This window comes from Lepus europaeus, chromosome 19 (genome assembly GCF_033115175.1).
Source record: "Lepus europaeus isolate LE1 chromosome 19, mLepTim1.pri, whole genome shotgun sequence".
Lineage (NCBI taxonomy): Eukaryota > Metazoa > Chordata > Mammalia > Lagomorpha > Leporidae > Lepus > Lepus europaeus.
Window position 1 is genome coordinate 12174787 of NC_084845.1, and position 27282 is coordinate 12202068.

The window sequence follows — 27282 nt, forward strand, 5'->3', positions numbered from 1 at the left end:
TGGGGTCCTTGCACCGGAGAAGAGGAAGCGAGAAGAGAGGTTGAGCGCGGCAGCAACACCTGTGCACGCAAAGCCCGGGAAGCGCAGAGCGCGGAGGGGGCGGAGCCCGGGACTCGGGAAATCCCCGCCCACTGCGCGCGCGCTGAGCGCCGGGCGGGGCCGGGAGCCCGGGGGCGGGGCTGCGTGATCGCGTCATGCGCCGTACGTCGCCGCGCGCCTGCGCTCCTTTCCACGTGCGGCAGCCCCGGACTCGTGCATTCAGGGACGCCGCAGATTCCCCAGACGGGGCAACTGATAGCTCGCCATGAAGCCAGGTGCAGGCCGGGGCTGGGGTGGCGGGCTGGGGACTGGGCCCGGAAGGAATGTGGGTGCCAGGCCGGAACCGGAGGGGCAGGGTCCCGGCCTGGGGGCTGGTGTTCCGGGCCCGGGAGCCGATCTCGTGTGGAGAGGAGGGCGGGGGGGGGGGTCCTACTCCCGCCCTGGGGTCGATCCTGAGCCCTGGGGGTTTGGGGAATTCTGCCTGGCTTCGGGGGTCGCGGCCGTGAGTCCGAAGCTTTGGTTTGAGGTTAGCGTTCCTGGCCTAGGGTTCGTCTCGCGGAAGCCGTCTTTAGGGAGGGGTTTTTGGCTCTTGGGCCGGGGCAGCCCTCGGGGGTTCGGACCCAGAGCCTGGATCCGGGTCTCTGAGGTCTTGGGTCCCTGGGCGCGGGTTTTGGGAACCTGGTTTGGGCTGGACACTGAGACTGCCTGGTCTTGGGGCTGGCAGCAGGGTCGGGAGGGCCCCGTTGCCGCCCCTTGGCTGCCGCCACCACCATCGTTAGCAGCCCCTGGCCCTGTTGCAGCCGCTCCCTGCACTTCCGGGGGCGGCACCCGGCGGTGGAGTGGGTTTCTAGAAGCCCGCCCTTGGCAGGGGTGGGGGCTGCTCGCAGGCTGCCGCTGACTGGCTTCATTCTTTTAGCTTCCCCTGAGACCCTGAAGAACCCTCGTCAGCCCCTGATGGCAGGAGGATGGGACTCCTGGTTTTGACAGGAGCAGGGCCTCGGTTCAGTGTTCGAATCTTGGCCCCGCTTCTTCGTCCGCCGTGTGTGTGACCTTGAACAAGTGATTTTACCGGTTTTCACATCAATAATATGGCACCTGGTTGCGATTACGGGAGATCAAGTTTTTTTTTTTTTTTTTTTTTTTTTTTTTTTTTTTTTTTAACTTGACATAGACAGTGAGAGAGAGACAGAGAGAAAGGTCTTCCTTCTGTTGGTTCATCCCTCAAATAGCCACCACGACCGGCTCTGCGCCGATCCGAAGCCAGGAGCCAGGTGCTTCTTCCTGGTCTCCCATGCTGGTGTAGGGCCCAAGCACTTGGGCTGTCTTCTACTGCTTTCCCAGGACATAGCAGAGAGCTGGATCGGAAGTGGAGCAGCTGGGACTCGCACTGGCGCCGATATGGGATGCCGACATGGCAGGCGTTAGCTTTACCCGCTACACCCTGATTGACATCTTGTAGAGGGGCCCTCTGTGTGAACCGGGCCTTAGGGGAGCAGAGTGGCAGCAGGCACGTCGGTGGCAGGCATGTCACTGAAACCTGGTGACGCAGTTCGGACTAAGATGGTAGCAGTGGACCTGCTGACAAATGGGCGGTCTGGGGATGTGTTTTGGAAACAGCACCAGTCGACTGTGTGGATGTGAGAGAAGAATCGAGGAGAGGAATTGGAAGGATGGAGCTGGCCCTCTGGGTGAGGAAGACGGCGGTGGGGGGCAGTTTTGAAAGCAGGGAGTGTGTGGGCCGTGCGCCCGAAGCTTCCCCGGGAGTCAGAGGAGTTGGTGGCTTCTGGTGCATGAGCCCCGAGGCTGGCGATGGATTAGAAACGAGTTGAGCTTTCAGGCACAGTTGACACTCACGACCCTGTACCCAGTGCTCTTGCCGGGCCTTCCCAGGGTCTCTGTCAGGCCTCGGTTGTAGATTTCCCCTGGAGTAGGAGAGAGCGGGGACTGGTTACCCTGACTTTGAATAGTAACTGAACTGTGTGCCTTAAGTCATCAATCTGCACAACTCTGAGTTGTTGACGCCATATCCCTGTCTCCCAGATGGGTTTTCAGGGCTCCTGAGAAGCTCCCCTCTGCCCGAGGGTCTTCCACAGCTGTCTCCTGTGTCAGGCGCACTGGCTGCTCGAGGGGCGAGGCCAGGGCTCTCCTGGTCACCATCCGATCACTCGCCCTGTCCATTTGGCGTCTGATTCCAGTGGGGGAGACAGGCAAACGCTGGGTGTGGTTACTGTTGTGAAGTCGGGTGCCGTGGCCCGGGGAGGCCCCTTGAGGAAGTAGCGTTTAATCAGAGCTGAGTGCAGTGGAGGAGGGCGGGGGAGCCACGCAGGTCCACGGAGCTGGGCAGGGGGCACAGCAGTGCCAGAGGCTAGAACCGGAACTCTGTGTGTTCTTCGGTGGGAAAGAGGATGGGATCCGACGCGGAGAGCAAGGTTGGCGATCCGACGCGGAGAGCAAGGTTGGCGAGGTCGGCAAGGCCAGGCCCTCAGCACAGTGCCTCCCAGCCCGGGCCCCAAGTCAGCATCTGTAAAAGTGCCCGTGCTGGGGCAGGCATTCCTGGCACAGCAGTTAAGATGCGTCTGTATCAGAGTGCCCGACTCAAGTCCCCGCTGCTCTGTTCTGATCCAGCTTTCTCTTAATGCCCACCCTGGGGGGCAACAGATGATGGCTCGAGTCCTTGAGCCCTGCCACCCTCGTGGGAGACCTGGATTAAGCTCTAGGCTCTTGAGGCCAGGGTTGTGGCATAGCAGGTTGAGCCCCAGCATCCCTTGTGGGAGCCGGTTCCAGTTCCAGCTGTTTCACTTCCCATCCAGCTCCCTGCTAATGCGCCTGGGAAAGCAGCGGAGGACGGCCCAAGTGCACCCTGTACCCAGGTGGGAGACCCAGATGGAGCTCCTGGCTGCTGGCTTCACCCTGGCCATTTGGGGAGTAGTCACGCAGACGGAGGGCCTCTCTCTGTCTCTCTAACTCTGCTTTTCAAATAAACAAATAAATCTTAAAAAAAAAAAAAAAAATTGTAGGCGCTTGGCTTGACTTGACCCTGACCTGGCTTCTGTCGTGGGCAGTTAAGTCCTTGTGTCCTCCAAGTCCTTAATCAAATCAGAATCTCTAGGGATGAGGGATTAGCCAAGTGTTGTCCTCAGCACATTTAGGGCTTCGTACGTTGGGGGCGTGAGTTTTGATTTCATTTTCGATGTGGCGAAAACCGCTGGAGGGATTTGGGTGGGGAATGATGGCATCTGATTTGCTCTTTTAAAAAGTTGGGTCATTTAGCTGCTGGGGGGAAAGCAGGCTGCAGAGGGAGTTGAAGATGAGAAGCAAACTTGGTTACATGTGAGAGTTTCGAAAATGAAGCTTAATGTTTAAAGTTAAATTAGGAATACCTACTCAAAGCTGCGTTTTCATCCGTGATACCATTAAGATGCAGGCGCCTGTCAGAAAGTGTGAACAAAATGCACCTTCGCAGAACTGCAGCAAATGGATTACTAACTGACGTCAGATGAGATGATTTTCAGCCCTCGCTTTCGAGCTGTGTAATAACCTGTGTGGGTGTTTCTTAGAGTAGCGCTTCTGCGACCATCACAGAAAAAGTGAGAGCAAGGCTGTAGCTCCAGAATCATTCCGTCTGCTCCGACACTGCCCCGTGTCGGGAACCGGGCTCGTGGAACGGTGAAGGAGAGGCTCCGCCGCGGGTTCTTCTCAGAACTTTCTGGTCTCTGACCAGCTCTAAACGGTCGCTGTCCTTCTTGAAAGGACCATATGGGTCTCTTGCCCCCAAGCTGGGAGGGACTGAGCTCCCATTGAGGCAGGGAGACCGGGCAGCAGGAGGCGATGTCCTGGGGAGCGCCCCTCTGCTTTGGGGTTGCGGCTCTGCTTGCAGGGCCTGGAGACGGCTGACAGCCCCCGGATCCGGGGGACCCTGTGGGCCCTGCTCCTCCACTCACGGCTGCCGGCAATGGAGTGAATTCTGTGACTGTGCTACCCCCCCACCAAGACGTGTTGCTGTGACGCCTGCTGAGCCCTCCTGCATCCAGACCCCGTGCTCTGGTAGCTCCTCCAAGCCCTGTTTTTGCTTCTTCCACAGGTTTTAGTCCCCGTGGGGGAGGCTTTGGCGGCCGAGGGGGCTTTGGTGACCGTGGTGGGCGCGGCGGGCGCGGTGGAGGCCGAGGAGGCTTCGGCGGGGGCCGAGGTCGAGGTGGCGGCTTCCGGGGCCGGGGCCGAGGAGGAGGGGGAGGCGGCGGCGGTGGAGGAAGAGGTAAGTGAGGTTGGCAGGGGGTTGGGGTGATGGAAGGGGCTTCTGGGGGCCGGGAGGGAACGGACTTGGGGTCTCACTCTCGTTCTGCCTCTCTCCTTTGCAGGTGGCGGCTTCCACGCTGGGGGCAACCGGGGTCGTGGACGGGGAGGGAAGAAGGGGAACCAGTCAGGGAAGAATGTGATGGTGGAGCCTCATCGGCACGAGGGTGAGTGGGGTGGCAAGGAGCCGGCGGGGGCGGGGGGTGCTGGGGCGCGGGGTCCTCACGCCTGCCCTGCTCGCCCGCCCACCCAGGGGTCTTCATTTGTCGAGGAAAGGAAGACGCGCTGGTCACCAAGAACCTGGTCCCTGGAGAATCTGTTTATGGAGAGAAGAGGGTCTCGATTGCGGTGAGACCTGGGCCCGGGTGGGGGTGTGCCCAGCAGCGTGGTGTCCGCGGCGGGCCCCCTTCATGCCACCGGCGACTCTGGCCTCCCTCCCGGTCCCTTCTCGTCCTCCTGTCTCGGGTCTCGCAGCCCCCTGTCTGTACAAGGCCATCCTCCCCGCCCAGCTCCCGTCCTGTTGTCCTGGGTCGTTTTCCTCGTGGCCGCCACTCGCCTCGGGGCCTTGCTGTTTGCCCCACTTCTCCTCTGACGCCCTCCCATCCCCGGCCGCCCACACTCCACACGTGTCCTGGCTTGACTTTCCCTAGCGCTGCCGCTGCCCCGTGGGCTGGGCTGCGCTTGTTAGTGCGGTGAACCCTCGCTCTGCAGGGGCTGGGTCTTCGTCTTGTTCCCTGGCGCCTCCCCAGGGCCTGGAGCGGGGATGCTGAATGACCGGGGGTCTCGTCTTGCTGCTACTTGCTCCTTCCTGAGTCAGCGGCTTCCAGGAGAGGGCAGGGACTGCCTCCGTCCCAGTCAAGTCCAGGACTGACTTCCGCCCCCATCTGTCCCCACCCAGGAGGGAGATGACAAAATTGAGTACCGGGCCTGGAACCCCTTCCGCTCCAAGCTGGCGGCGGCAATCCTGGGCGGCGTGGACCAGATCCACATCAAACCCGGGGCCAAGGTGCTCTACCTCGGGGCCGCCTCGGGCACCACCGTCTCCCACGTGTCTGACATCGTGGGCCCGGTGAGTGGGCCATCAACGGGCTGGGGGGGAGGTAGGTGGGAGGGAAAGGCCACACACACACCCCCCCACCTCCTGCCAGCCTGCAACCATACTGCTTCACTGAACTGGGGCTTAGGCCAGGCCCTGGGAACCGGAGGCATTCCTTGAACCAGAGTCTCAGCTTCACTGCTGGGAACTTGGCCTTGCAGTAGAGGCACAGCGTAACCAGCCTCTCACAGGGACTCAGAGCGGGCAGTGTAGGTGTGGACCACTGCGTTTCCCCTCCCCCACCCCAAACACTTTGGCAGGAATGAGGAGATGTCATGGCTTCTGGGCCTGCATTTGCGTGTGGCTGGGTGGGTTTCCCATTCTCATTCCCAGGGCACCCTGCACATGCGTGTCACTCCATGAGCCGGGTTCCCTTCCTTGCTTACGGGTATTTAACGTGGTGGCCAAAACGCCAGGCGTCGGTGCGCGCGCTCGGCAGCGGCGTGGCTTTCAGCCGGGTTCCCAACCTCTCGGCTTCACTTTGCCCGTTGGAGAGTGAGGTCATGAAGGCCACATGACTCCGTTCCCACGAGATGCAGCAGTGCCTGGCCTCTGGCGTGTGCCCCTGGACCTCTGCGTCCTCAGCTCTCTGCTTTTAAGCTGCTGTTGGGAGCCTGGGCTCCCAGACCAAACGAATCAGCATTAGGTGGCCCTGCTATTTGGTGGAATGGCCCTTGGCCAGTAGCCTTAAGTCTGTCCACTTCAATGTCTTCATCTGCAAAATAGACATAGTAACAGTTGCCAGTAAGTGGTAGAGTTTTTTAGCTATTTTTTTTTTAAAGGATTTATTTATATATTTGAAAAAGTTGCAGAGACAGGTCTTCCATCTGCTGATCACTCCCCAAGTGGTTCCAATAGCCAGAGCTGAGCCAGGCCAAAGCCTGGAGCTTCATCCGGGTCTCCCACGAGGGTTTTGGGCAGGGGCCCAGACACTTGGACCATCTTCCCCTGCTTTTCCCAGGCCATTAGCAGGGAGCTGGGTCGAAAGTGGAGCAGCCAGAACATGGGATGGCAGCATTACAATGGCGGCTTCACCCGCTACGCCACAGCGCCGGCCCCAGTGTTCAAGTTTTGGTTTTAGGGTTGGAAGAGGTGCCGTCTGTCGTCAGGGCCCAGAGCAGGCTGTCCTTGCCGAGAGCTGGCATCGCTGTTGATGGTCACATGACTTCCTCTAGGATGGGCTGGTCTACGCAGTTGAGTTCTCCCACCGCTCTGGCCGTGACCTCATTAACTTGGCCAAGAAGAGGACCAACATTATCCCCGTGATAGAGGACGCCCGGCACCCACACAAATACCGCATGCTCATCGGTGAGCCGTCTGGACGCCGGCCCAGCGGGGCGGGACAGGCCTCCAGGGTTCCGGGTTGGGCCGGCAGAGCCTGGCTTCGGATGGAATCCGAGTGGATGCGCAGGCCTCATGAGTCTGCAGCAGTGAGAGGGGCAGGGGAGGCAGGCGAGGCTGCGGAGGCGGTGACCTGGTCACGGGGTCCCCCTCCTGCTCTGATGTCCTCCCCTTCCTCGGGGCCCCTGTAGCCTCTCCGAACCATGGCCCTTTCCCCACTGCCCTGGCTTGTACAGGAAAGCCTCCTTCAGGGGTCCTTGTCGGCACCTGGTGAGATCCTCACCCAGCCAGCACACACTGGGCAGGGCCTGGCCCGGGGGGCCGCTTGTGAATGGGACAGCCGACGTAAAAAAAATTCTAAGTACGGTGTAAAACGGGACGCCCTCTAAAACCACCCTGGAGGTAACTGAGCGGAACAAGCAGCCCCCTGCCGTTTCCAGTTCTGAAACTCAGTTCTCATTAGGTCATGTCATCGTCTATTTTGTTTCTTTTTTAAAATCACACCTTACAGACTGCCTTTCCCTCTACTCCAAGCTTTTCCCCAGGCAGGCATCCCACTGCCCTGTGCTGCAGACGCGCTTGCCTATGAGTGATCACCCTCTCTTGTCTTGATGACATGTCCGCCGCCCCCCGCCCCCGGGTCTGACTGGTCTCTGTGTCCCCCACGCCCGGGTCTTGAGTCGTCTCTGTGTCCCCCACGTCTGGCCCAGGGCTGGCCACAGGGAGGGGCAGCCGTGGTTCTGAGAGTGAAGGAATGATGTGTGACTGGCTTTTGAGCCCATCTCGGGGTGCTGTGGAGGGAGGGGTCAGTGTGGGGGGAGGGAGACCTTCCAGGGCCTGCTGATGGCGCGCAGGCCCCCGGGAGGAGCTGAGCTCTTGGGTGGGTCCAGCTCTTGACTGGCAGCCCTTTCCCCATAGCAATGGTGGATGTGATCTTTGCTGATGTGGCGCAGCCAGACCAAACCCGGATCGTGGCTCTCAATGCCCACACCTTCCTGCGGAATGGAGGACACTTTGTGATTTCCATTAAGGTACCAGGCTTGGGGGAGTCAAAGGTGGGCTGGCAGCGTCCCAGGGAGGTGTTTTCTCTGTCTGCCAAGCAGCCAGTCAAAACAAGGGGACTGGGTGGTGTTTAGCCTAGTGGTTAGATGCCCATGTGTACCATATCAGAGAACCTGGGTTTGAGTCCCTGCTGTGATCGCTCAAATGAGTGGACTCTGCCACCCAGGTGGAGGATCTGGACTGAGTTCCAGGCTTCAGCCTCGGTTCCTGGCCACTCCCAGCATTTGGGGAGGGAACCAGCAAACAGCACCTCTCTGGTTGCATAGGTGATCTCTCTTTGTCTCTGCCTCTCAAATTAGTTGATTAAAAACCTTTTAAAGGCAGGCGGGCCTTCATATCCCGAATCTTGGCCAGTCTATCCCAGCTCACAAGCCTCGCCTGCCCCGGTCAGATAGCACAGCATAGAATACCTGCAGAACCCAAAGCGTGGTTCCAGAGCCAAGGCGGCGTGGTGGCCAGGGCACGGCTGCTGGGTCTGCGTTCCAGCGTGCTGTGCTGTGCAACTTCAAGCAAGCTGCTTAACCTGTGTGCCTGTCTTCGCTTGTGAAATACACGTTTTGGCCCTATCTCAGGGTTGATGTAAGGATCAACTCAGTCTATGCGGAGGGCTTAGAAGAGATACTACACGAACGCCAGGTACATTTTTCAGAACGATTTACTCTGCAGTTAGAACGCGTGTAGCAGCCACCAGCTTCGCCACTTGTTGGCATTTTGTTGCCTGTGCCAGGGAAACTTCAGCTTTAGGTCAGAGGAGGCTGCTAGGGGCTTCCTGCCGGGCCTGGGCCTGCTTAACGAACCAGGCTTCCCCTAGAGGCGCTGGCGGTGCGAGGCTCTGGCTCCTTCCTCCCCGCAGGCCAACTGCATCGACTCCACCGCCTCGGCCGAGGCTGTGTTCGCCTCGGAGGTGAAGAAGATGCAGCAGGAGAACATGAAGCCCCAGGAGCAGCTCACGCTGGAGCCGTATGAGAGGGACCACGCTGTGGTCGTGGGCGTGTACAGGTGAGCCGGCGCCCGGCGGTCCTGGGGCCCCCGGACCCCCGAGTGGTGGCCCCTGTAACCCCGCCCCTGTCCCCATCTGCTCACAGGCCGCCGCCCAAGGTGAAGAGCTAAAGTTCAGTGCTGTGTGGATGTCGAGAGATGCGTGTTGTGCCGTGGCTCCTGTGTTTTTCTATTAAAATGACTTCTCCGTGGTCCCTGTCTGCCGCTGATTGCGCCGTGACCGCGGTGGACAGCAGGGTGCATGCGCCCTTGGTCAACTTTGTGTGGCGGGGAGGGGAGGGAGGTGGGAGGGGCAGTCCTCCCCATGGCGCATGCTCTCTTCCGCGCTGCCGCTTCCCCCCGGGCAGAACAGGGATTCGGCCACTCGGGCGGGATTGGTAGTTCACTGCGCATGCTTGCGGGTAAGCACAGGAAGGGCGCATGCGCGGAGTGTTACCCTGGGTCACATGAGGGGGCCGGACGGGGGTAGGGGCGGAGCCTGGGGCGGGGTGGGGGGGCGGTTTGTTGTGGTCGCCATTTTGCTGGTTGCATTACTGGGTAATCGGGGCCCTGGCTGGCCGTGTCTGCCGGATACCCTCAGCCAGTGGGCAGATCTGAGCTCGGGCCGCCCGAGCACTTTGAGTCCCCTTGCCCGCGCCCTCAGGTAACAACGCGGGGACAGCCGGGGCAGCACGCGCTGCTGGGGGGAAAGACGGGGATGGGATCCGCCCTGCCCGCGTAGCTGCGAGACTTAGCACGAGGCCGGCCGAGGGAGGAGAGGAGGGGAGGGGAGCGAGGTTCCGGCAGGTGCGGGCTGTGCTTGGCTATTCATAGTCCGATTCCTGGAAAAGGCCGGGCCAGGGGAGCGGTCTTGGGAGGAAGGCTGGGAGGGGGTAGTCGGGGGGCCCCACTCCCGCCCTTTGTTTGGGCTCGGCTCCGCCGGCCGCATCGTCGTTGCCTAGCAACAGCTGCCCCAGGCTGGGATTGGTTGAGCTCTTGGTAGCAGTGGCCAATGGCGCGGTTGTTGCCATGGGCAGGTGCAGATTGCCAAGCTCGGTGAAACCCCGCCTGCTGGGGCGGGCCTCCTGGGTGGGGGGCGGGACGCTGGGGTCCCTGGAGGCGGGTGGCCACTCGGGGCGGGGCGGGTGGGGCGAGGGTTAACCCGCCCCTCCCCCGTCCACCTGCTCTCCCCTTCCCCCGCGTGCCCTGGGCTGACCCGAGTCCCCTCCTCTCCCCGCCCCCGGCGGCGGTGGCGGCGGCTGCTGTTGTCACCCACCGGGCCGCCTGTCCCGCTTGCCCTCCCCGCCGCGGGGCTCGCCAGGCCGGCCAGGCCAGGGGACAGGCGGCCGCCTTCTCGCCGCCGCCGCCGCCACCGCCATGCTGGCCGCTCGCCCACCCCAACTGGGGGCCCCACCGCGCCCCAGCCCCCCGTGGGTCCCGCACCAGCCCTGACCCCGGTAGGGGATGGGGGCTGGGAGAGCCGATGCTAGTGTGGGAGGGGGGGTTAGTGCCAAGAGAGTAGGGGTCCTGGAGTGGCAGGCGTGGGAAGGAGAAAGGGATCTGACATTGGGGAAGACCCGTGAGGAGAAGATTCTGTGGTGCTGGCTGCTCCGGGAGTAGAAAACCCTATGTGGACTTGTCTGTTGGGGCCTTCTAGGAATGGTCACATTTGGGGAACGACTCTCATATGAGAGGGGTAACTGGAGAAAGGGCCCTTGTAGGAATATTGGGTAGTGCAGGGCGGAGGAGGGCAGGGGCCCAGTGGGGGGAGAAAGGGAGATCACCGTGAGCGTGGGAAGACACCTCCCCTTTGCTCCCATCCGGATGAGCGTGTTGATTGGGAGGGGGTCTCGGGGTGACCTGGGGAAGAGCCCAGTGTGACCGCAGGAAAGTGGACTATGGTGAGGGAGGCTCCCAGGAAAAGGCCCTGCTAGGGGGAGAGGACTTGGTGTGACCGGAGGGCGTCCCGGGGGAGAGATGTGTGCTGGTGTGGGAGCATGCCACAGAGGCGGCTCTCGGGTCACCCCGGTGTAGCTGGGAGATCCCCGAGGATCCCGACACGGTTCCAGGGCCTGCAGAGGGCTCAGCTGTGGCGAAGGGGGAGGGGCGGCCAGATCCGGAGTCCTCTGGCTTAGAGGAGCCTGTGGGACGGGGTGAGCCCCTGGTGCTCAGGGAAGACTGCAGGAGGGGCCCAGGCGGCCACAGGTAGAAGTGGGAAGGAGAGAATGAGCCCTGTGCCGCCTGTGGTCGGTGCTTTCTGTCATTGTCCTCTTCTTGCCCGATTGTCGTTGTCTGTCCTGTCCTGGGCATGCCCGTGTCCCCCACCCCCACCGCACCTGGTTCCCAATGCTCCCTTTTATGTGTCCTGCCGCTGCCTCCTCCACGTACTTCGTCATCGTTTGTTGGGCTCTGCCTGCCCCCTCTCTGTCCCCCTTGTCGCTGCTGTCACTGTGCCCCCCCCACTGCTTACCCCCACCCCTTCCCTGCCTGGCACCGCCCCACACGTCCCCTCGTTCCGTGTTGTCTCCCCGTCTCCTGCCACTCCCAGGTCTCAGCGGCGGTGGCAGCCGAGGCGCAGGATGCGAGAAGGCGCCCCCCGGCCGGGCTCCCGCTCCAGGCCTCGCACCCCTGCGGCCCTCTGAGCCCACCATGGCCGTCCCACCAGGCCATGGTCCCTTCTCTGGCTTCCCAGGGCCCCAGGAGCACACGCAGGTATGTGTTCACCTGAGGGGGGCCCACTTCCCTGGGGGTCAGGGAGACTTGGGATGGAAGAGTCTCAGGACTGCAATCAGTGTGGTTGTCTGGAACCGTCTCCTGGGGCAGGAGGGGCCCCTGGGAGTGGAGGTCCCCTGACCTGGGAGAGCCTGGGTTCAAATACTGATGTCAGTTTTCAAATCTATAAAATGGGGCCAGTAACACTGCCCACCCCACAGGGCTGCCCTGAGGGTGAAACGAGGTAGAGAAATGCTGAGGATGGCGCCTGGCCCGGCATCAATGCCCAGGAGTGGTTACTGGGTCAAAGGAGGCTGGGCTGGGGCATCTGGGGAGGTGGACCGGCAGGGGAGTTGAGCCCCTAGCACCTGGGTGGCACAGGGTGAAGCTCTCCGAGGACAGAGCAGTGAAGGCTCTAAAGTGTAGGACTTGGAGCAGGATGCAGTGGGAGGCCGGGCGCCTCCCTGAGACCCAAGAGCCTGGTGTGGAAGAGCGGGACGAAGACGCTCAGGCCTGGAGGGTGAAGGCTGGGAGGCCTCAGGGGCACAGGAAATTGAGCTGAGGTCCTTCCGAGGAGGGGTGCCCAGAGTGGAGCGGGTCAGGCTGGAGGGCTGCAAGGGCAGGGGCCAGGTTTTCCCGCGCAGCTCAGGAAGAAGGAGGCGGGGGTGAAAACGCCAGCTGAGGCTCCGGGAAAACTCAGGAATACGAGGAAAAGGCAAACGAAAATAAACAAACTCCATGCACACAAAGAGATCTTCAAAAAGTTGTAATCAAAAATCCATATTATGACAAAGGCATATGAATTTTCAAAAAAGCGTTTCACACCAAAAGAATCTCTTAATTCCATTTTCCCAAGAACTTTGTTGAAATCCCCTTATGAATGGCACACGCGCTCCTTAGCCTGATAGACACTGCGCCGTGCCAGGCCCTGCTCCAGGCAGGCTGCTCCGTCCGTGGGGAGGCCGTTCCAGCAGGGGATCCCTGGCCGGGCAGGCGGGGAGCCGGCAGCGCCCTTGCTGAGGCTGGAGGTGAAGACCCGCCTCCATGCCCGCCGCTCCTCTGCCCTGCAGGTGCTGCCTGATGTGCGGCTGCTGCCTCGGAGGCCACCCCTGGCCTTCCGGGACGCCACCTCAGCCCCGCTGCGCAAGCTCTCTGTGGACCTCATCAAGACCTACAAGCACATCAATGAGGTGGGCCCGGGCTGAGGAGGGGGCCCTGGGCCCGGCGCGAGGGGCCTGGCTGCCGCCCCAGGTCACTTACCACGCTGTTTCCCTGGGCGGCTGGGCAGGTGTACTATGCCAAGAAGAAGCGGCGGGCCCAGCAGGCGCCGCCCCAGGACTCCAGCACCAAGAAGGAGAAGAAGGTCCTGAACCACGGTTACGATGACGACAACCACGACTACATCGTGCGCAGCGGCGAGCGCTGGCTGGAGCGCTACGAGATTGACTCGCTCATCGGCAAAGGCTCCTTCGGCCAGGTGTGGACACGGCCCCGTGGCCCCCACTCCTGTTGACCTGTCTCCCGGTGGCTCAGTGGCTTCAAGTCCTGCTCGCAGTCACTTTCCTCGCGTCTTGTTTCCTTCTGTAAAACAGTGCTAATAGCAAGACGCTCTCCGCAGGCAGTTATGTGGTTCTGTGCCCTGGTCGCCCCAGTGTCTCACGTGATGAGCACCCAGCTGTGTCGGCAGTGCTGGGAGCTGCCCTGCCCTGTCCCTTCCCCCGCCCCCCTTGGTGACACGCCCTGCCCTGCCCCACAGGTGGTAAAAGCCTATGACCATCAGACCCAGGAGCTGGTGGCCATCAAGATCATCAAGAACAAAAAGGCCTTCCTGAACCAGGCCCAGATCGAGCTGCGGCTGCTGGAGCTGATGAACCAGCACGACACGGAGATGAAGTACTACATAGGTGAGGCCTGGCCCGGAGGGTGGCCCCGGGGCGGGGTGTGTGTGTGTGTGTGTGTGTGCATGCGCGCTCGTGTGCACGCTCCGTGCTGCTCGGGTCAAGCTCGCTGGGGGCCGACTCTGTCCGAGGGAAGGGGCGGCATTGCCCATGTCTACATTTAGGGATAAACCATGGCTCCGAGGCTCCGTCACCTGCAGGAGGTGACCCCTTGTACTCTGCAGAGCTGTAACGGTTGGGGCAGAGGCCACCAGAGTCGTTATTCTTAGCAACTGTGTTTGTTCCTCTTTCTTGGACTAATTCCTCTTAGGAAAGGCAAACGGATTTCTTTTAAAAGGAAAACTTAGGGATCCTTTGTCCCTGAAACAGAACTAAGCTGCAAACTGTTGCAAAGTTAAATGAGGAAGTGTGGGACCGGGTGGAAGACTTACTGTAGCTGATGGAAACTTTCACTTTGGTTTCATCGGAAGGTTTGACAGAGACTAGAAAAGAGATTGACTTCCTGTGTGAACCGAGTTATAAAAATATCACGACCAGCAGCTGGTTCCCAGGGGCCGCGCTCCCCGTGTGACCCCGGGCCGGCAGCAGCCGGCCCTGAGCCCGCTTCTTCTCCGTCTCCTGCAGTGCACCTGAAGCGGCACTTCATGTTCCGGAACCACCTGTGCCTGGTGTTCGAGCTGCTGTCCTACAACCTGTACGACCTCCTGCGCAACACACACTTCCGCGGCGTCTCGCTGAACCTGACCCGGAAGCTGGCGCAGCAGCTCTGCACGGCGCTGCTCTTCCTGGCCACGCCCGAGCTCAGCATCATCCACTGCGACCTCAAGCCCGAGAACATCCTGCTCTGCAACCCCAAGCGCAGCGCCATCAAGATCGTGGACTTCGGCAGCTCCTGCCAGCTGGGCCAGCGGGTGAGGGGCGGGGCTGGTGGGTGGGTGTGGCCAGAGCAGGGGCGGGGCTGGCGGGTGGGTGTGGCCAGAGCGGGCGCCGGGCCTGTGGGTAACCGGGCACAGGAGAGCCCTACAGGGTGCGCTGCCCACTAGGACGGAGGGGAAGCCTGAGCGTGCAGGGTGTGGGCGGGGCGAAGCTGGGCTGCTTTTGGGCCTGGAAGGGCGGAGGGGAGGGGCTTCAGCTGTGCAGCCCCGTGTGAGAGGTGTTCGGCGAGGTGAGGGCCAGGCCCACAGAGACCCTGACGCTGACCAGTGAGGTGGTGGCAGTGGCTCCCCGGAAACTGGCGCTGAGAACGTTGGGATCTGGATTCTCCATTTCCAGATTGGGGTCAGAGGCTTGTCCTCAGCTGGGCCCCTGACTGTCGCCCTCCCTGCAGATCTACCAGTATATCCAGAGCCGCTTCTATCGCTCGCCTGAGGTGCTCCTGGGCACGCCCTACGACCTGGCCATTGACATGTGGTCCCTGGGCTGCATCCTCGTGGAGATGCACACTGGGGAGCCCCTCTTCAGCGGCTCCAATGAGGTGCGCCCCCAGGAAGGGGTGCGCTGGAGGGGGCGGGGTGGAGCCTGGCCAGCCTGCTAACCTGACCCCTGCCCGCTCACAGGTGGACCAGATGAACCGCATTGTGGAGGTGCTAGGCATCCCGCCAGCCCCCATGCTGGACCAGGCCCCCAAGGCCCGCAAGTACTTTGAGCGGCTGCCTGGGGGTGGCTGGACCCTACGAAGGACAAAGGAACTCAGGAAGGTGCGGCCCCTGCCCTGCGCCACTCCCCCTGCCCTGGGTGGCCCCTCACTCTCTCACACTCGGGGCGCCCCCTCCCCCTGCCGCCTCCCCTGTGTCTTTCCCGTCCTCCCTCTTCCCCTCGTCTGCCCACCCCATCTCTCCTGCCCTCCCGCTGGCTTTTCTTGGCCTCTCTCTCCACCTTCTCTCTGTTTCCCCGTGTGTGTCTCCCTGCCCCTCCTGCCCACTGACGGCCACTCTCTTGCCCCCCCTCCCACCCCCTCCCTGCCAGGATTACCAGGGCCCCGGGACACGGCGGCTGCAGGAGGTGCTGGGCGTGCAGACGGGCGGGCCCGGGGGCCGGCGGGCGGGGGAGCCGGGCCACAGCCCCGCCGACTACCTCCGCTTCCAGGACCTGGTGCTGCGCATGCTGGAGTACGAGCCCGCCGCCCGCATCAGCCCGCTGGGCGCTCTGCAGCACGGCTTCTTCCGCCGCACGGCCGACGAGGCCACCAGCACGGGCCCGGCAGGCAGCAGTGCCTCCACCTCGCCCGCACCCCTCGACACCTGCCCCTCCTCTAGCACCACCAGCTCCATCTCCAGCTCGGGTGGGTGCCCAGTGCCCAGAGCGGGGGACCACAGGGGTGGGGGCGCCTCTGACCTCGGCCTCTGAAGCGGCCTGATCCTGAACTCCCAAACGGGCTGGGGTGGAGAGCTGCAGGTGACCATGACCGTGACCGTGACGCCATCTCCAAAACATGGCTTGTGGCCGGACGCCTAAAACTGGCTCTGGCTTTAACACCCCCAAATCTCAAAAACTGGGCCCGAGCCTTCCAGTGGGCTGTGATCACCCAAGCCCAAACCCAGGCCCGGGGCTGCCAGCCAGGCTCAGCTAGCCCCAGAGCCTGACACCGGCTCCCTCAACCGTGGCCTCTTTTCTCCCCCCGTGCTTCCAGGAGGCTCCAGTGGCTCCTCCAGCGACAACCGGGCCTACCGCTACAGCAACCGCTACTGTGGGGGTCCTGGGCCGCCCATCACTGACTGTGAGATGAACAGCCCCCAGGTACTGGAGGCTGGGGGCTGTGGAGGCGGGCGGTGGGGTGCCTGGGGCTGCAGGACCCCAGGCTCCATCACCCACTGCTCCTTTGCTCCTTTAGGTCCCACCCTCCCAGCCGCTGCGCCCCTGGGCAGGGGGTGATGTGCCCCATAAGACACATCCAGCCCCTACCTCTGCCTCGTCACTGCCGGGGCCCGGGGCCCAGATGCCCCCCCAGCCCCGCTGCCTTGGCCGGCCCCCGTCACCAACCTCACCGCCACCCCCAGAGCTGATGGACGTGAGCCTGGCGGGCGGCCCTCCGGACTGCTCCCCGCCTCACCCCGCGCCTGCCCCCCAGCACCCGGCTGCCTCAGCCCTGCGGACTCGGATGACGGGAGGTCGCCCGCCTCTCCCACCCCCTGACGATCCTGCCGCTCTGGGGCCTCGCTTGGGCCTCCGGGGTGTGCCGCAGAGCACCGCGGCCAGCTCATGACCCTGCCCCCTCCCTGGGGCCCCTCCTGAAGCCATACCCTCCCCCCATGTGGGGGCCCTGGGCTCCCATCCTCATCTCTCCCCTTGACTGGAATTGCTGCTACCCAGCGGGGGCGGGTGAGGCCTGCACTGACGGGCCTGGGGCAGGGGGTCGAGGAGAGGGGTTTGCTCAGACCCTCCCACTAAGGACTGGACCCTTGGCTCCCCCTCCCCCCTTGTTTTCTATTTATTGTACCAAAGACAGTGGTGGTCCGGTGGGGGGAGGCTCCCCTCCTCCCAGGGCCCTAGGAGGGGGCGGGGGCAGGTAGGGGGAGATGGCCTTGCTCCTCCTTGCTGTACCCCCCAGTAAAGAGCTTTCTCACACGCCTGCCTGAGCGTCTGCAGGGCCTCCGCTCCCCTTCCCTGGCCCGCAGAGGCATGGTGGGAGGAGCGTTTGGGGAGGGGGTGCGGCTACAGGCGCCACCCCGGCCGGCATTAACCTTCCTAGCGTAAACTGGCGCCCAGACAGGCTGCGGCCCGTGTTCGGGAAACGCCGTGTTCCTTCGGCCCTAGTAAGCCAGGCAGGCATCAGTGTCGTGGGGACAGGCAGGCAGGCAGTGGGTAGACTTGACCCCCGCACACACCTGGACCCACCTTTTGGAATCATTGCGGAGCCAAGCGCTTTGACATTCTCAGGCAGAAATAGAACTCCTTGGGTTCCAGGTAAGTAGTGCCGTTTCCATGGCAATTTGGCGGGCCAATCAAGAGCTGTCTGGTTCAAAGGTTAGCGCGGCGCTCCCTGGGAAATGGCGTTTTACTTAGCGATCTCTTTTCCCACTCTTCGTTAGGGAACTACAAAGACCAGAATCCTCTTCGTTCATGTTTGGGAGCGAGTGTCCGGGCAGCCAATAGGCACTCAGAGGTAGCCAGGGCCCGGATGTATGGGGCGGTCAGTAGCCAGAGAGAAGGCGTTGATTGGGCGCTTTGGGTCGTGTGGTGCGGAGGTCTCTTCTGAGGCGTGCGGAAGGAGGGTTTCTGGGCTGTGCCGCGAGGACTTGCGGGTTAGGGTCTCGGGGTGCCGGAGCTGGCGGTAAGGATGGGGCCTGCAGCTACCCCTCGTACGGACATCACCGTCCGGCTCACGGGAAGCCCCAGTCCGTGGGAGAGGCGGGCAAGGACCCGGTAGGGGTGTGTGTGCCCTCAGTGATGGAGGCAGCGCGGGGCGCGCCGGGCACCCAAAGGAGGTGGATGCGGGTGGGGAGGCCTGGCTGGACGAGGGGCGGCGGCGAGAAGCAGCCGGGTCTGCGTGTGCGCGGAGGGGCTCTGGTGGTGCTGGGCCCGGTGTTGGCCGTTCTGCATGGATTAGATGCTGGAAAATTTTCTTGGCCACTTAAAGAGCTTGGCCTTTGTCCTGAGGGCGGTGAGAAGCCGCTGGAGAACTTCGGGTAGGGCAGGGATACGGCCCAGCTTGCTGTGATGTGGAAATAAACGGACAGGAATTGGATCTGGGAGTCCAGGGTTGGCGGCTGTGGCTGGGAGGAGGATCGGGGCAGGTGCGCGGGAGGCGGTGCGGGGACGAGTTGACGGGCTGCCGGGGAGAGGGGGATGACTCCGCCACGTGCAACGGGGCCTGCGCATTGCAGATGAGCGGTTCAAAAAGGTTTTGCGTGAACAATCCTAGGAGGCACGCGCCGTTCCATCTCCCTTCCGCGGATGGTGATACCGAGGGCGAGCAACATTAAGTGACTTGCCCAGGACCTCGTGGCTAGGAAGAGGCCAGCTCGGGTGGGTGGGCGCCATTCTCTGACTTAGCAGGGTGCAGGTGAGCCTGGAGACCTCAGCAGGGGCAGATCAGGTACAGCCGGTAAGGAGTTTGGGAGAGGCACGGAAATGTGGATCCCATTTCTGCTTCCAGCCTAGGACCTCTCCCTTGTGATGCCCTCTATTGGCTCTTGGTATCTCCAGAGTGATCTTGGTCCAGTTGAAGAATCTGTACCCTCCATGTCCGATGTGGTAAATGGCAGCTCCTTCCTGGTTGCTCCGGGCGCAGACATGGGAGCTGTCTGTCTGACGCCCACATCAAGTCCACTAGCGGCCGTCTTCACCATGTGTTCAGAACCTGACCACCTCTCTCTGTCCCTACACTCCGGACGCCAGGGTCCTGCTCACCCTCATCTGCACAGGCCATTGTAGTAGCCTCCTCAGCGGTCTCCCGGTTCCTACCCCCACCCCCTACAGCCAGAGGGACACAGGTCTCGTCCTGCCCCTGTTCAGGACCCTGCATGGCTCCATCTCACTCGGGGTGGAAACCCGTCCAGGGCCCCTGCCCCTCACCACCTCTCTGACGTGGGCTGCTCTCCTTGCTTGCTCTGCTGCAGCCACACCGGCCGCAGGGCCTTTGCACTTTCTGTTCTCCTTGCCTGAAGCCCCCGCTTCAACATCTCCCAGAGAGCCCAGACTCATTCTTCACTTCCCTTAGGTCTTAACTCAGATGCCACCTCCTCCTTGGTCCTTCCTGACCAAGCCTGTAGACCTGAACCCTTACCATACGCATCCATCCTCCTTCCTTCAACTTGCTGCTTACTGTTGATCGTCTCAGCAGTTAGCGACTGAGGATTGATTTCTTCTGTTTATTCCCACTGCTGGCTCCGGCTCCGTGAGGGCGGGTGCCATTGTCTACTTCATGCTTTGTCCCCAGCACCTGGGAGGTTGCCCTGCACACAGCAGGGGCTCAGTTGTCATTTACCAGAGAAGGAGCAAAGATCTGGATCCCAGCATCCCCCGGGGCCCTGCCGCTCCCAGTCCCCTCTCTACAAAGAGGCCGCCTCACAGTTTGCCGTGGACTCGGGACGTCTGGCCTCTGCTGTGTGCTCAGCACAGCCGAGAACAGAGCGGTTTTCCTGCCTCAAAGGAGGTCCCAGGTGGGGGTTCAGAGCGTCCGATGCCCGCACAGCGCGCACACGCAAAGATGGGTGGAAGGTGCCGTGAGAGCACACTCCCATAGGATAGCTAAGCCGGGCCCCGAGGCGGTGGACAAGTTTACTGATGCTAATAAGCCACCGTGGGGAGCGACAGCAGAGCAGGAGGCCGGGCCAGGCGGCTCCTGTAAGGGCTCTGGGCCTCACCCGGCACTGGGAGCTGAGGAAGGACTTTCAAGCCGTGGGAGGGAGCACGCACAGTCAACAGAGTATTTTAAGGGCTCCTCTGGCTGGCGTCCGGGGAACTGGCTCTAGGTGGAATCAGCTGTTTCCATGAGGTTACGATAACTGCAGTGAAGTCAGCCCCACTTTCTCTTTTTCCAGTCAAGAAGTGGCGTTGCCTGCCTTCCCCCGGCAGCCGGGCCCAGCCCTGTGCTTTGTCTTGACCAACTGCTTGCGCTGCAGGAGCCTCGGGAGGCCTGGAAACTGCTCTCCGCATCGGAGCCCTGCCCCTGCTAGGAGGCCGGCCCCAGCTGCGCCAGCTGCTGTAGCTGAGGTGCCAGGCGTGCTGACGCCGCGTGGGGAGAGAGACCCTGCTGGGCCCCGCAGCCTCAGCCTGCCCGGATGGCAGATTCCTGAGCAGAGAGACGGTGGTCCTTTGATGCCCTGGCTTTTAGGGTGATCTGTTACCCCACTTCAGCTAACTGAAACAAGCGGGGGGGGGGGGGGCATGGGGTTGGAGGCAGGGCCCCAGCAGGGAGTCAGTGCTGGGAGGATGGCTGGCCAGGGTGGTGGTGGGGGAGGTGGGGACGGGTGGCCTGATCTTGGACAGGATTCGAAGGCAGAGGTGCCGGGGTTTGGGGGTGTGGACGTGGGTGAGGAAAAGCAGTGCAGGGCTGCCCTGTGTTTCCAGTGGGCGTGTAGGGCGGGAGCGCCAGCAACCACATGGGGACGGCGAGACGGGGGCCTCACCGGCACTCCCTGGACCAGCAGGGAGCTGGGCTGGACATGCATATCCGCGGTACGGCAGTTCAGGGTGAGCTCGCTAAGGGGGAGAGAGCAGGGAGAGCCGGCACCAGACGGTGGCACCAGGGCCGGCTGGGCAGCGGCGGGGGAGTCACCGTGGCAGTCTGGACCCGTTGTGAAGGCGGTGCCCCCTTGGCTTGGTCGTGGATTAGGACCGAGAAGCGTGGCCTGGGGCCCGTGAGAACAGAGTGGAGTTGAACAGGGGACAGTGGCTCCAGTTCCTCCTTCCCAGAGCCCTGCGCGCTCTGCTTCCGTCGTGGGCAGGTGGGCTGGCCCAGGGCGGGGGTTTGGGGGGGCTCCTGCGCCAGCTCTGCGTGACCGTCCCTCCCTCCCAGTTCCCCACTGAGTCCCCACACAGGGATTTGATTACCTGCTGTGGTCAACGGGCTCCTGCAGCCATGGCTGGGGTGGCGGGGGTGGGGATGCGGCTGGGCAGGCACCCCACATTTCCAGCCCCATGTTCCTCACAGTTGGGTGCTGGGGACATGCGTGGGTGTGGCAGGCTGGGGCGATCTGACATGATGGGTGGGTGGGACATTTAGGCTGTCTCAGGTGTGTCCTGGACTGGGGAGTGGGGTAGGGGATACCAGCAGACTGGGCCAAGAGAGATAAGGGCCAGGTTGAGAGACCTCAGACCCGGGATCTGGCTGCACACAGGAGTTCCTGGGCAGTCAGGGAAGCAGCCTTACCCCTAAGCGGAGAGGGACCCAGTGGCGCAGATACGGTGCCCCAGTCTGGGGGGAGGCAAGTCTGTCCGGTCGGGGGGCCGGGCTGGCCTGGCCAGGGCTGTGGGCTCGGAGATGAGACCTGGATGGTGGTCGGGAACCGGCTGGTGTCAGCCGCCTTTTCACTGGGTGAAACACGCTGACCGGTGCTTTACCGAGCAGTGCGAGAGCTGCAGGAACTCCCGGACCTACACCCAGCTTCCGCTCACCCTGGCATCTCACGCACTTGCAGTGTTTCCCAAAACCAAGAGATGAACGCTGATACTTTTTCTAAACTCTAGACTGCCCACGTCTCACCGGATTTCCCGCTAATGTTCCTTTTCTGTTCCAGGATCCAATCCAGGACATCATTTACTGCTCCCGTCTCCCCGGCCTCCTCCAGTCGGTGACCGTTTCTCGGGCTTTCCTTGTTTTTCATGACCCCTAGGGTTTGGACGGGTCCTGGTGAGGTGTTCAGTAGGGATCCGTCCGGTATTTTCCTAATCAGACTGGGGTTTGGGGGAACCCTCGCCGAGGTGCTGTTCACCTGGGTCACTTCGTAAAGGTGGGCGCGGCAGGCTTCTCAGTGGTGGTGGTGCGGGTGCCCCCTTCTGACGTGGTATCCCCACGTGCTGCACTTCCTGGTGGGAGGAATGTCGAGCAGTCGGTCTTGTGAGGCAGTGCGGGCGTCCCGTGGTTGGCCGTGACTTCAGCGTCCACCAGTCGCCCTGGGCTGGTGATGACCGCCGTTGTGCGGTCCTGGCAGCTTTCTTTTCCCCTCCTTCCTGCACGGAAATGTGTCCTGTCCAACTTACACAGCCGTCGGTTTCTATGAGTGTGGACTGGAGGGTGCTGCCTCTACTCTGGCTGCGACCAGTGTTGTCGCTCAGGCTGTCCAGCCTTGGGCCATCGCAGCCCCTTCCAGGGCCGCTCTCGTGTGCCCCTCTTCCTGAGCGCCTCACCGCCTGGCTCTGCCGCACCCTCCCTGCCCCTGCTCCTGGGGGCCCTGTGCCTCTTCCTGAAGGATGTGTTAGGGACCGGGGTCTAGGTGTGGGCCGTGCGCACTGCTGTTGGGGGTCCCTAATTCTCATTCGCAGCCGACACGGCTGGGAAATGCATGTATGTGTGCAAACCCGTGTCTGTACACATGTGTGTATCTCTGTGTGAAAATAAACATGAGAGTTCATGCCGGTATTTCCGCCCCTAGTCCAGCACCAGAGGGTTCAGGTGCACCTCCCACGGCCCTGCCTTCCTGGTAACCTCTTTCTGTGACACTGAGGAGCCCGGCTCGGCGGGCCTGTGCCCTGCACATCTTATTGGCCATCTTGGCAAAAATGGGCAGTGCTGAGTGCCACGGCCTGCTGCAAGCACGCTGTCCCCCGCCATCTCCTATGTGCTCTGTAGGCGTCTCTGTTTTCACCGGTCCCTTAGATGGGGGGGGGGGGGGCTCTGCTATCTTCCCTGCCCCTCCCCCGGGCCATCTCACTATTTTGTAGCCTGCTTCCTGTCTGTGGACTGGTGATGCCCACTCTCTGGCCTTGGTCCTGACCTTGTCTCTGAACCTCAGACTTGGGGAATCCTGAGGCCTTGTGGACCCCTACCCCACCCCCTGTCTACCATGTGGTCCTCAGAGGCCACTGACAGTCACCACCACCTGCATTCCAAACCTGCTCCTCTCAGCCTCTCCAATCTCCAGGGTCCCAGAGACAGTCCTGGGGGCCGCACTCTGGTCGCCCACCTGCCCATGCCCAGCCCAGGACTCCTGGAGGCCTCCCACCTGCCCCCTGTCCCAATTACCTCTCAGCCTCCTCCCAGGCCTCCATCTCATCCTTCAGCCCAGTGAAGCCCGCTACCCAAAGAGTTAACTAAGCAGGAGATGAAATAGCATTGAATTTCAGCTGAAGTGGGGAAAGCTGCCCAGAGCCCTATCTTTTAGTTCAGACAGTTGTGCGGGGGGGGGGGGGGGGGGGGGGGTTGGAGGTGAACTTCGCCTGCAGGAGCCCGGGGAGCTTCCCTGGGACTCCGGCCACCTGAGGGCCTCCCTTCGCTTGCGTCATCACAGATCTGACCGACAGAAAGGATCTCAGCGGGGTCCCGGGCTTGGGGGAGACCTGGAGCGCACGGCGGCGTGCAAGGGGCAGAGGGTCGGGAGTTCTCCCGCGCCCTGACGTCAGGGCCCGCTGGGGCAGTGGGTTCGGAACTAGGAATCCTGGGCGTGGAGACTCTGATTCTGGCTCACGTGCGCTCACAGTGACCGCCATCATCCCGTGGTGCCTTCCTCGAGCGACCTCACGCAGCCCTCGCGTAGCCGCTCTGGTCCCAGTTCCTCAGCGAGGCACTCGGCTCCGCAGCCAGGAAGTTCTGACTTGGGGGCCTTCCCTCGCACGTGCCTTCACCCCTGCTCCGCGTCCCACCCTGCGGAGCGGCTGCTGCTCCGCTCTTGCGTCGCGTGCTCTGGGCTTGCGTGGCTTCCTCTCCAGCTACGAAGACCCTGTTACTATTTGTAAGGGAGAATATTTTTAGCCTTTCTTAAGGGAAAAGGCCAAGCATGCATAAAAGCAGAGCGGCCAGCCTTCGCAGCGCCTGTCTCAGCCATAGCCTTTCTCTTTCCCCTGCTCAGTTACAGGAAAACACGTCCAGAAGTTTTATTAAAGAATTTTTTTTTCTTGGAAAAGACAACCTACAGTTCCTTAACTCAGGTCACTCCCCGCTGGCACGCTGGCCCCCTCCCGGCTCCTCTGCTCCCCTTCCCCCTGTTGTCCAAGTGCGGACACGCCTGCGCGCGCGGTGACGGTGCTGTCCCTGGTGCGCCTGCGCACGGGGAATGGCTCTGGCCCTGATGCGCCTGCGCACCGGGAGGGGCTTTGTGCCTGGCGCGCCTGCGCACCAGGAGGGCGCTGTCCCTGGCGCGCCTGCGCAGAGTGATGCCCTGGCCCTGGCACGCTGGCTGTAACCCTAGACCGCAGGTGGCTCTCCGCGTTGCTCTGAGGCCTGACTTCTTCCTGACCGTGGGCAGGCTGGGCCGATCTGGCAGCCCTGGAGGACATTTAATCCGCTTGTGGCTTCTTGCCTCAGTCGTGGCCTCTTCCCTTATTTGGGGTATTTTCTGGATCCCTCTGCACTCGGGCCAGGTCAGGCCGCCTTGGGCACTTGTTGGCCACGGTGGCTGGGGAGCTCCGTACTCACCGCCCTTCTGGGAGCCCCCTCGGGCGGGGGTCAGTCTGTCCCCGAGCTGTGTCCTAGCGTCGCCCAGCCGCTCAGTAACCGTGTGCAGTGTGGACGGATGATGTCCAACTTGCCGTGGGCAACAGAAGCCACGGGAGTGTTTCGTGCGGAACGAGACGCGTTTGTCGCCCGCTTTCAAGTCCCCTGGGATCTTGTTCAAGTGCAGATTCCGCTTCAGTGGGTGGGGGTGGGGGCCTGAGGACCTGGGTGCGGGACAAGCCCCCCATGCCGCGCTCGGGCTGCAGGGTCTGGCTGCGCCGCGCAGTGCGGCCGTTGAGCACCTATGTGTGGCTAGTGCGGACGCGCGTGTGTGTAAAACACCCTCCAGATTGCAAAGACTTGGTACAGAAAGATTTTATATTGATCACATATTGATATGGTAATATTTTGGATATACTGAGTTAAATAAAATACATTACTAAGAGTAATCTCACCTGTTTCTTTTTGACATGGCAATGGGAAATTTGTAAATTTGTATTTGCGGCTTATATACGTGACACTTGGGTTTTCCTGGGAGTGTGCTGGTCCAAAACACTGCAGACCTCCTGTCACCTCTAAGAATTTGTACCCCTGTTTCCCTCTTTCTGGAGTACCTCACTTTCTTTTAATTTTTTTTAAAGATTTATTTTATTTATTTGAAAGTCAGAGTTACACAGAGAGAGAGGTCTTCCATCCTCTGGTTCACTCCCCAGGTAGCTGCAATGGCCAGAGCTGCACCGATCCGAAGCCAGGAGCCAGGAGCTTCCTCCAGGTCTCCCATACAGGTGCAGGGCCCAAGCACTTGGGCCATCTTCTACTGCTTTCCCAGGCCACAGCAGAGAGCTGGATCAGAAGTGGAGCAGCTGGGACTCAAACCAGTGCCCATATGGGATGCCGGCACTGCAGGCGGCGGCTTTACCCGCTGCGCCACAGCGCCGGCCCCTCGGCATAGCTTCTCATGATCGAGCTCCACACGTGCCAGAACGCCACTTCCTCTGCATTCTGTTGGCCAAGTCACTCCCTAGGGACAGCGTGGCTTTGAGGGGTGGGGCAGGCCCCGCCCTGGAGGGAGGAGGCCCTGCGTGTGCCACAGCGGGTGTCTTTGACTTTCTTCTTATCTTTTACTTAGGTGAAAGGCAGAGTAACAGAGGTTTTCCACCTGCTGGTTCACACCCCAAACGGCTGCAAAGCTGGAGCTGGCCAGGCTGAAGGTGACAGGGATCCAAGTACTTGAGCTGTAATTCACTAACCTTCCCCCAAAAAAATTTAGCAGGAAGCTGGGTCCAAAGTGGAGCAGCGGGGACTGGAAATGCTACTCCAATACAAGATGCTGTTGCAGCAAGTGCAGCTTAACCCACAGCACCACCACACCAGCCGCTCACTCCGACTTTTCACAGACAACCGTGGTCATCACCAAGGACTACCCAGCACCCATCCCTTCCTTTCTTCCCTCTCCCCAGACTTCCACCCACTCTGCACGGCTCCTGGTTGGCACCTGCATCTGGAGTCAAGTGGTCTCTTGGCTTAATTCATGCCTCTGCCCCAGATGCTGACTTCTCTGACATCCTTGAAATTTTTGTTTTTAAAAGTTAATTGATTTTTATTTATTTGAAAGGGAGAGAGAGAGAAAGAAATCTTCCATCCACTGGTTCACCTGTCAAATATCCACCTCTCAAAAGCTGAGGCTGTGCCAGGCTGCAGCCAGGAGCCCGGAACTCCTACTGGGTGCAGAGAGGACCGCCTGAGCCATCGCTCACTGCCCCCAGTCTGGAGGGTGGCAGGAAGCTGGATTGGAAGTGGAGCAGCCAGGTCTTGAACCAGGCACCCCAAGGTGGGTTGTGGGTACCCCAAAGCAGTGTCTGCACCTTGCTGTGCCCTGTACCTGCCTCTGCGAAGTCTGCCTTTGATTCCTGATGCCGGAAAGGGCTTTTTAGCTGGAATATACGGATGCATCCTGGAAAGTACGAGGAGTCCAGCGTGCAGCCGACTGTATTTTCACATCCTGCTCTGTGGCCCGGATGTTGAGCTGAACAAGCCAGGCAGTCACCTGTCCTCGCGCTGTTCACGGTCACAGTCGTCTCTGAGGAGAGTTCTGCTTCCCTGGGATGTTTCAAGACATTCAGGTGGAGGAAAATGCTAGAAAGCCTGCCTGTAGCCACGCTCAACTCACCCTGTGAACATTCCTATTGTAGAGCGTGTTTTATATTGTGCATATTACTACAGTATGACCCATAAGTGACAGATATGTGTGTATGTGTGCAAACGAATACTGGAGATGTTTTACTAATGGGGGGCGTGATAAAAACTCAGGATCTCTGGCCTCAGGTTGGGGGCAGATAGATAAACAGGACAGTCGACAGTACCGTGATGTGTGCTTCAGGGGAGGTGGCACCGGGCCCCGTGGAACTGAGAATTAAGGTTGGGGAGGGCATTCAGGCTGCCGGCAGTGGGGGTGGGGGGTGCAGGAAAGCCGAGAGCTAAAGGGTGAAGTGCAAGTCTGGAGCTGCACATGCACAGACCCTGACCATGACCTTGTGCAACCGCTGCTGCATAGCCCCCAGATCAAAAAGCAGAATTAATCCCCCCTCCCGGCCCCTTCCAGTCATTACTTCCCTGTGGCATGTGCTTTACAGAATGCCTTTAGCCGTGTCTCCCATTCACCTGCTGTTTGGACGGTGTGCCACTCCGCACTGAGAGGTGGAGTCCTTGACCACTCCCGTCAGTCAAGACGACCAAGGGAGAATGCTGGAAGTGACACTGGCTGTCTTCTTCTTCTTCTTTTTTTTTTTTTTTTTTTTTTTTGTGGACAGTGAGAGAGAGGGAGAAACGTCTTC

The 27282-nt window shown here is 61.2% G+C and overlaps 2 protein-coding genes across 7 annotated transcripts; both read left to right on the top strand.

The window, feature by feature from the left end:
• Nucleotides 1-206: 206 nt before the first annotated feature.
• On the top strand, nt 207-9019 carry FBL (fibrillarin). The gene is made up of 9 exons (XM_062176849.1): nt 207-314; nt 4121-4291; nt 4395-4496; nt 4583-4677; nt 5228-5398; nt 6601-6733; nt 7685-7797; nt 8682-8827; nt 8914-9019. The coding sequence occupies exons 1-9, from the start codon at nt 305-307 to the stop codon at nt 8936-8938; spliced, it is 966 nt and encodes a 321-aa protein (XP_062032833.1). The 5' UTR covers nt 207-304; the 3' UTR covers nt 8939-9019.
• A 309-nt stretch (nt 9020-9328) lies between these two features.
• Nucleotides 9329-26839, top strand: DYRK1B (dual specificity tyrosine phosphorylation regulated kinase 1B). 6 transcript variants are annotated; one of them, XR_009864397.1, is made up of 12 exons: nt 9329-9470; nt 11355-11518; nt 12589-12708; nt 12807-12995; nt 13275-13422; nt 14041-14327; nt 14744-14890; nt 14973-15113; nt 15382-15697; nt 16046-16152; nt 16247-17686; nt 25578-26839. XR_009864397.1 is itself a non-coding variant. In XM_062175855.1 (12 exons), the coding sequence occupies exons 2-12, from the start codon at nt 11456-11458 to the stop codon at nt 16616-16618; spliced, it is 1806 nt and encodes a 601-aa protein (XP_062031839.1). In that variant the 5' UTR covers nt 9329-9470; nt 11355-11455; the 3' UTR covers nt 16619-20190. The 6 variants fall into 6 exon arrangements, 3 of the variants coding, with proteins under 3 accessions (XP_062031839.1, XP_062031838.1, XP_062031840.1); XR_009864398.1 differs by having other exon boundaries at nt 25719-26838; XR_009864399.1 differs by lacking the exon at nt 25578-26839 and adding an exon at nt 21597-23209.
• The last annotated feature ends 443 nt before the right edge of the window (nt 26840-27282 follow it).

Excerpts from the sequence above, each read along its gene's own strand:
- FBL (XM_062176849.1), top strand. Across the intron at positions 4,678-5,227 it reads AGAAGAGGGTCTCGATTGCG|GAGGGAGATGACAAAATTGA; the intron begins GTGAGACCTGGG and ends GTCCCCACCCAG. Across the intron at positions 7,798-8,681 it reads ACTTTGTGATTTCCATTAAG|GCCAACTGCATCGACTCCAC; the intron begins GTACCAGGCTTG and ends TCCTCCCCGCAG.
- DYRK1B (XM_062175854.1), top strand. The coding sequence starts at position 11,456 with ATGGCCGTCCCACCAGGCCATGGTCCCTTCTCTGGCTTCCCAGGGCCC. Across the intron at positions 12,996-13,274 it reads GCAAAGGCTCCTTCGGCCAG|GTGGTAAAAGCCTATGACCA; the intron begins GTGTGGACACGG and ends CCTGCCCCACAG. Across the intron at positions 16,153-16,246 it reads GTGAGATGAACAGCCCCCAG|GTCCCACCCTCCCAGCCGCT; the intron begins GTACTGGAGGCT and ends TTGCTCCTTTAG.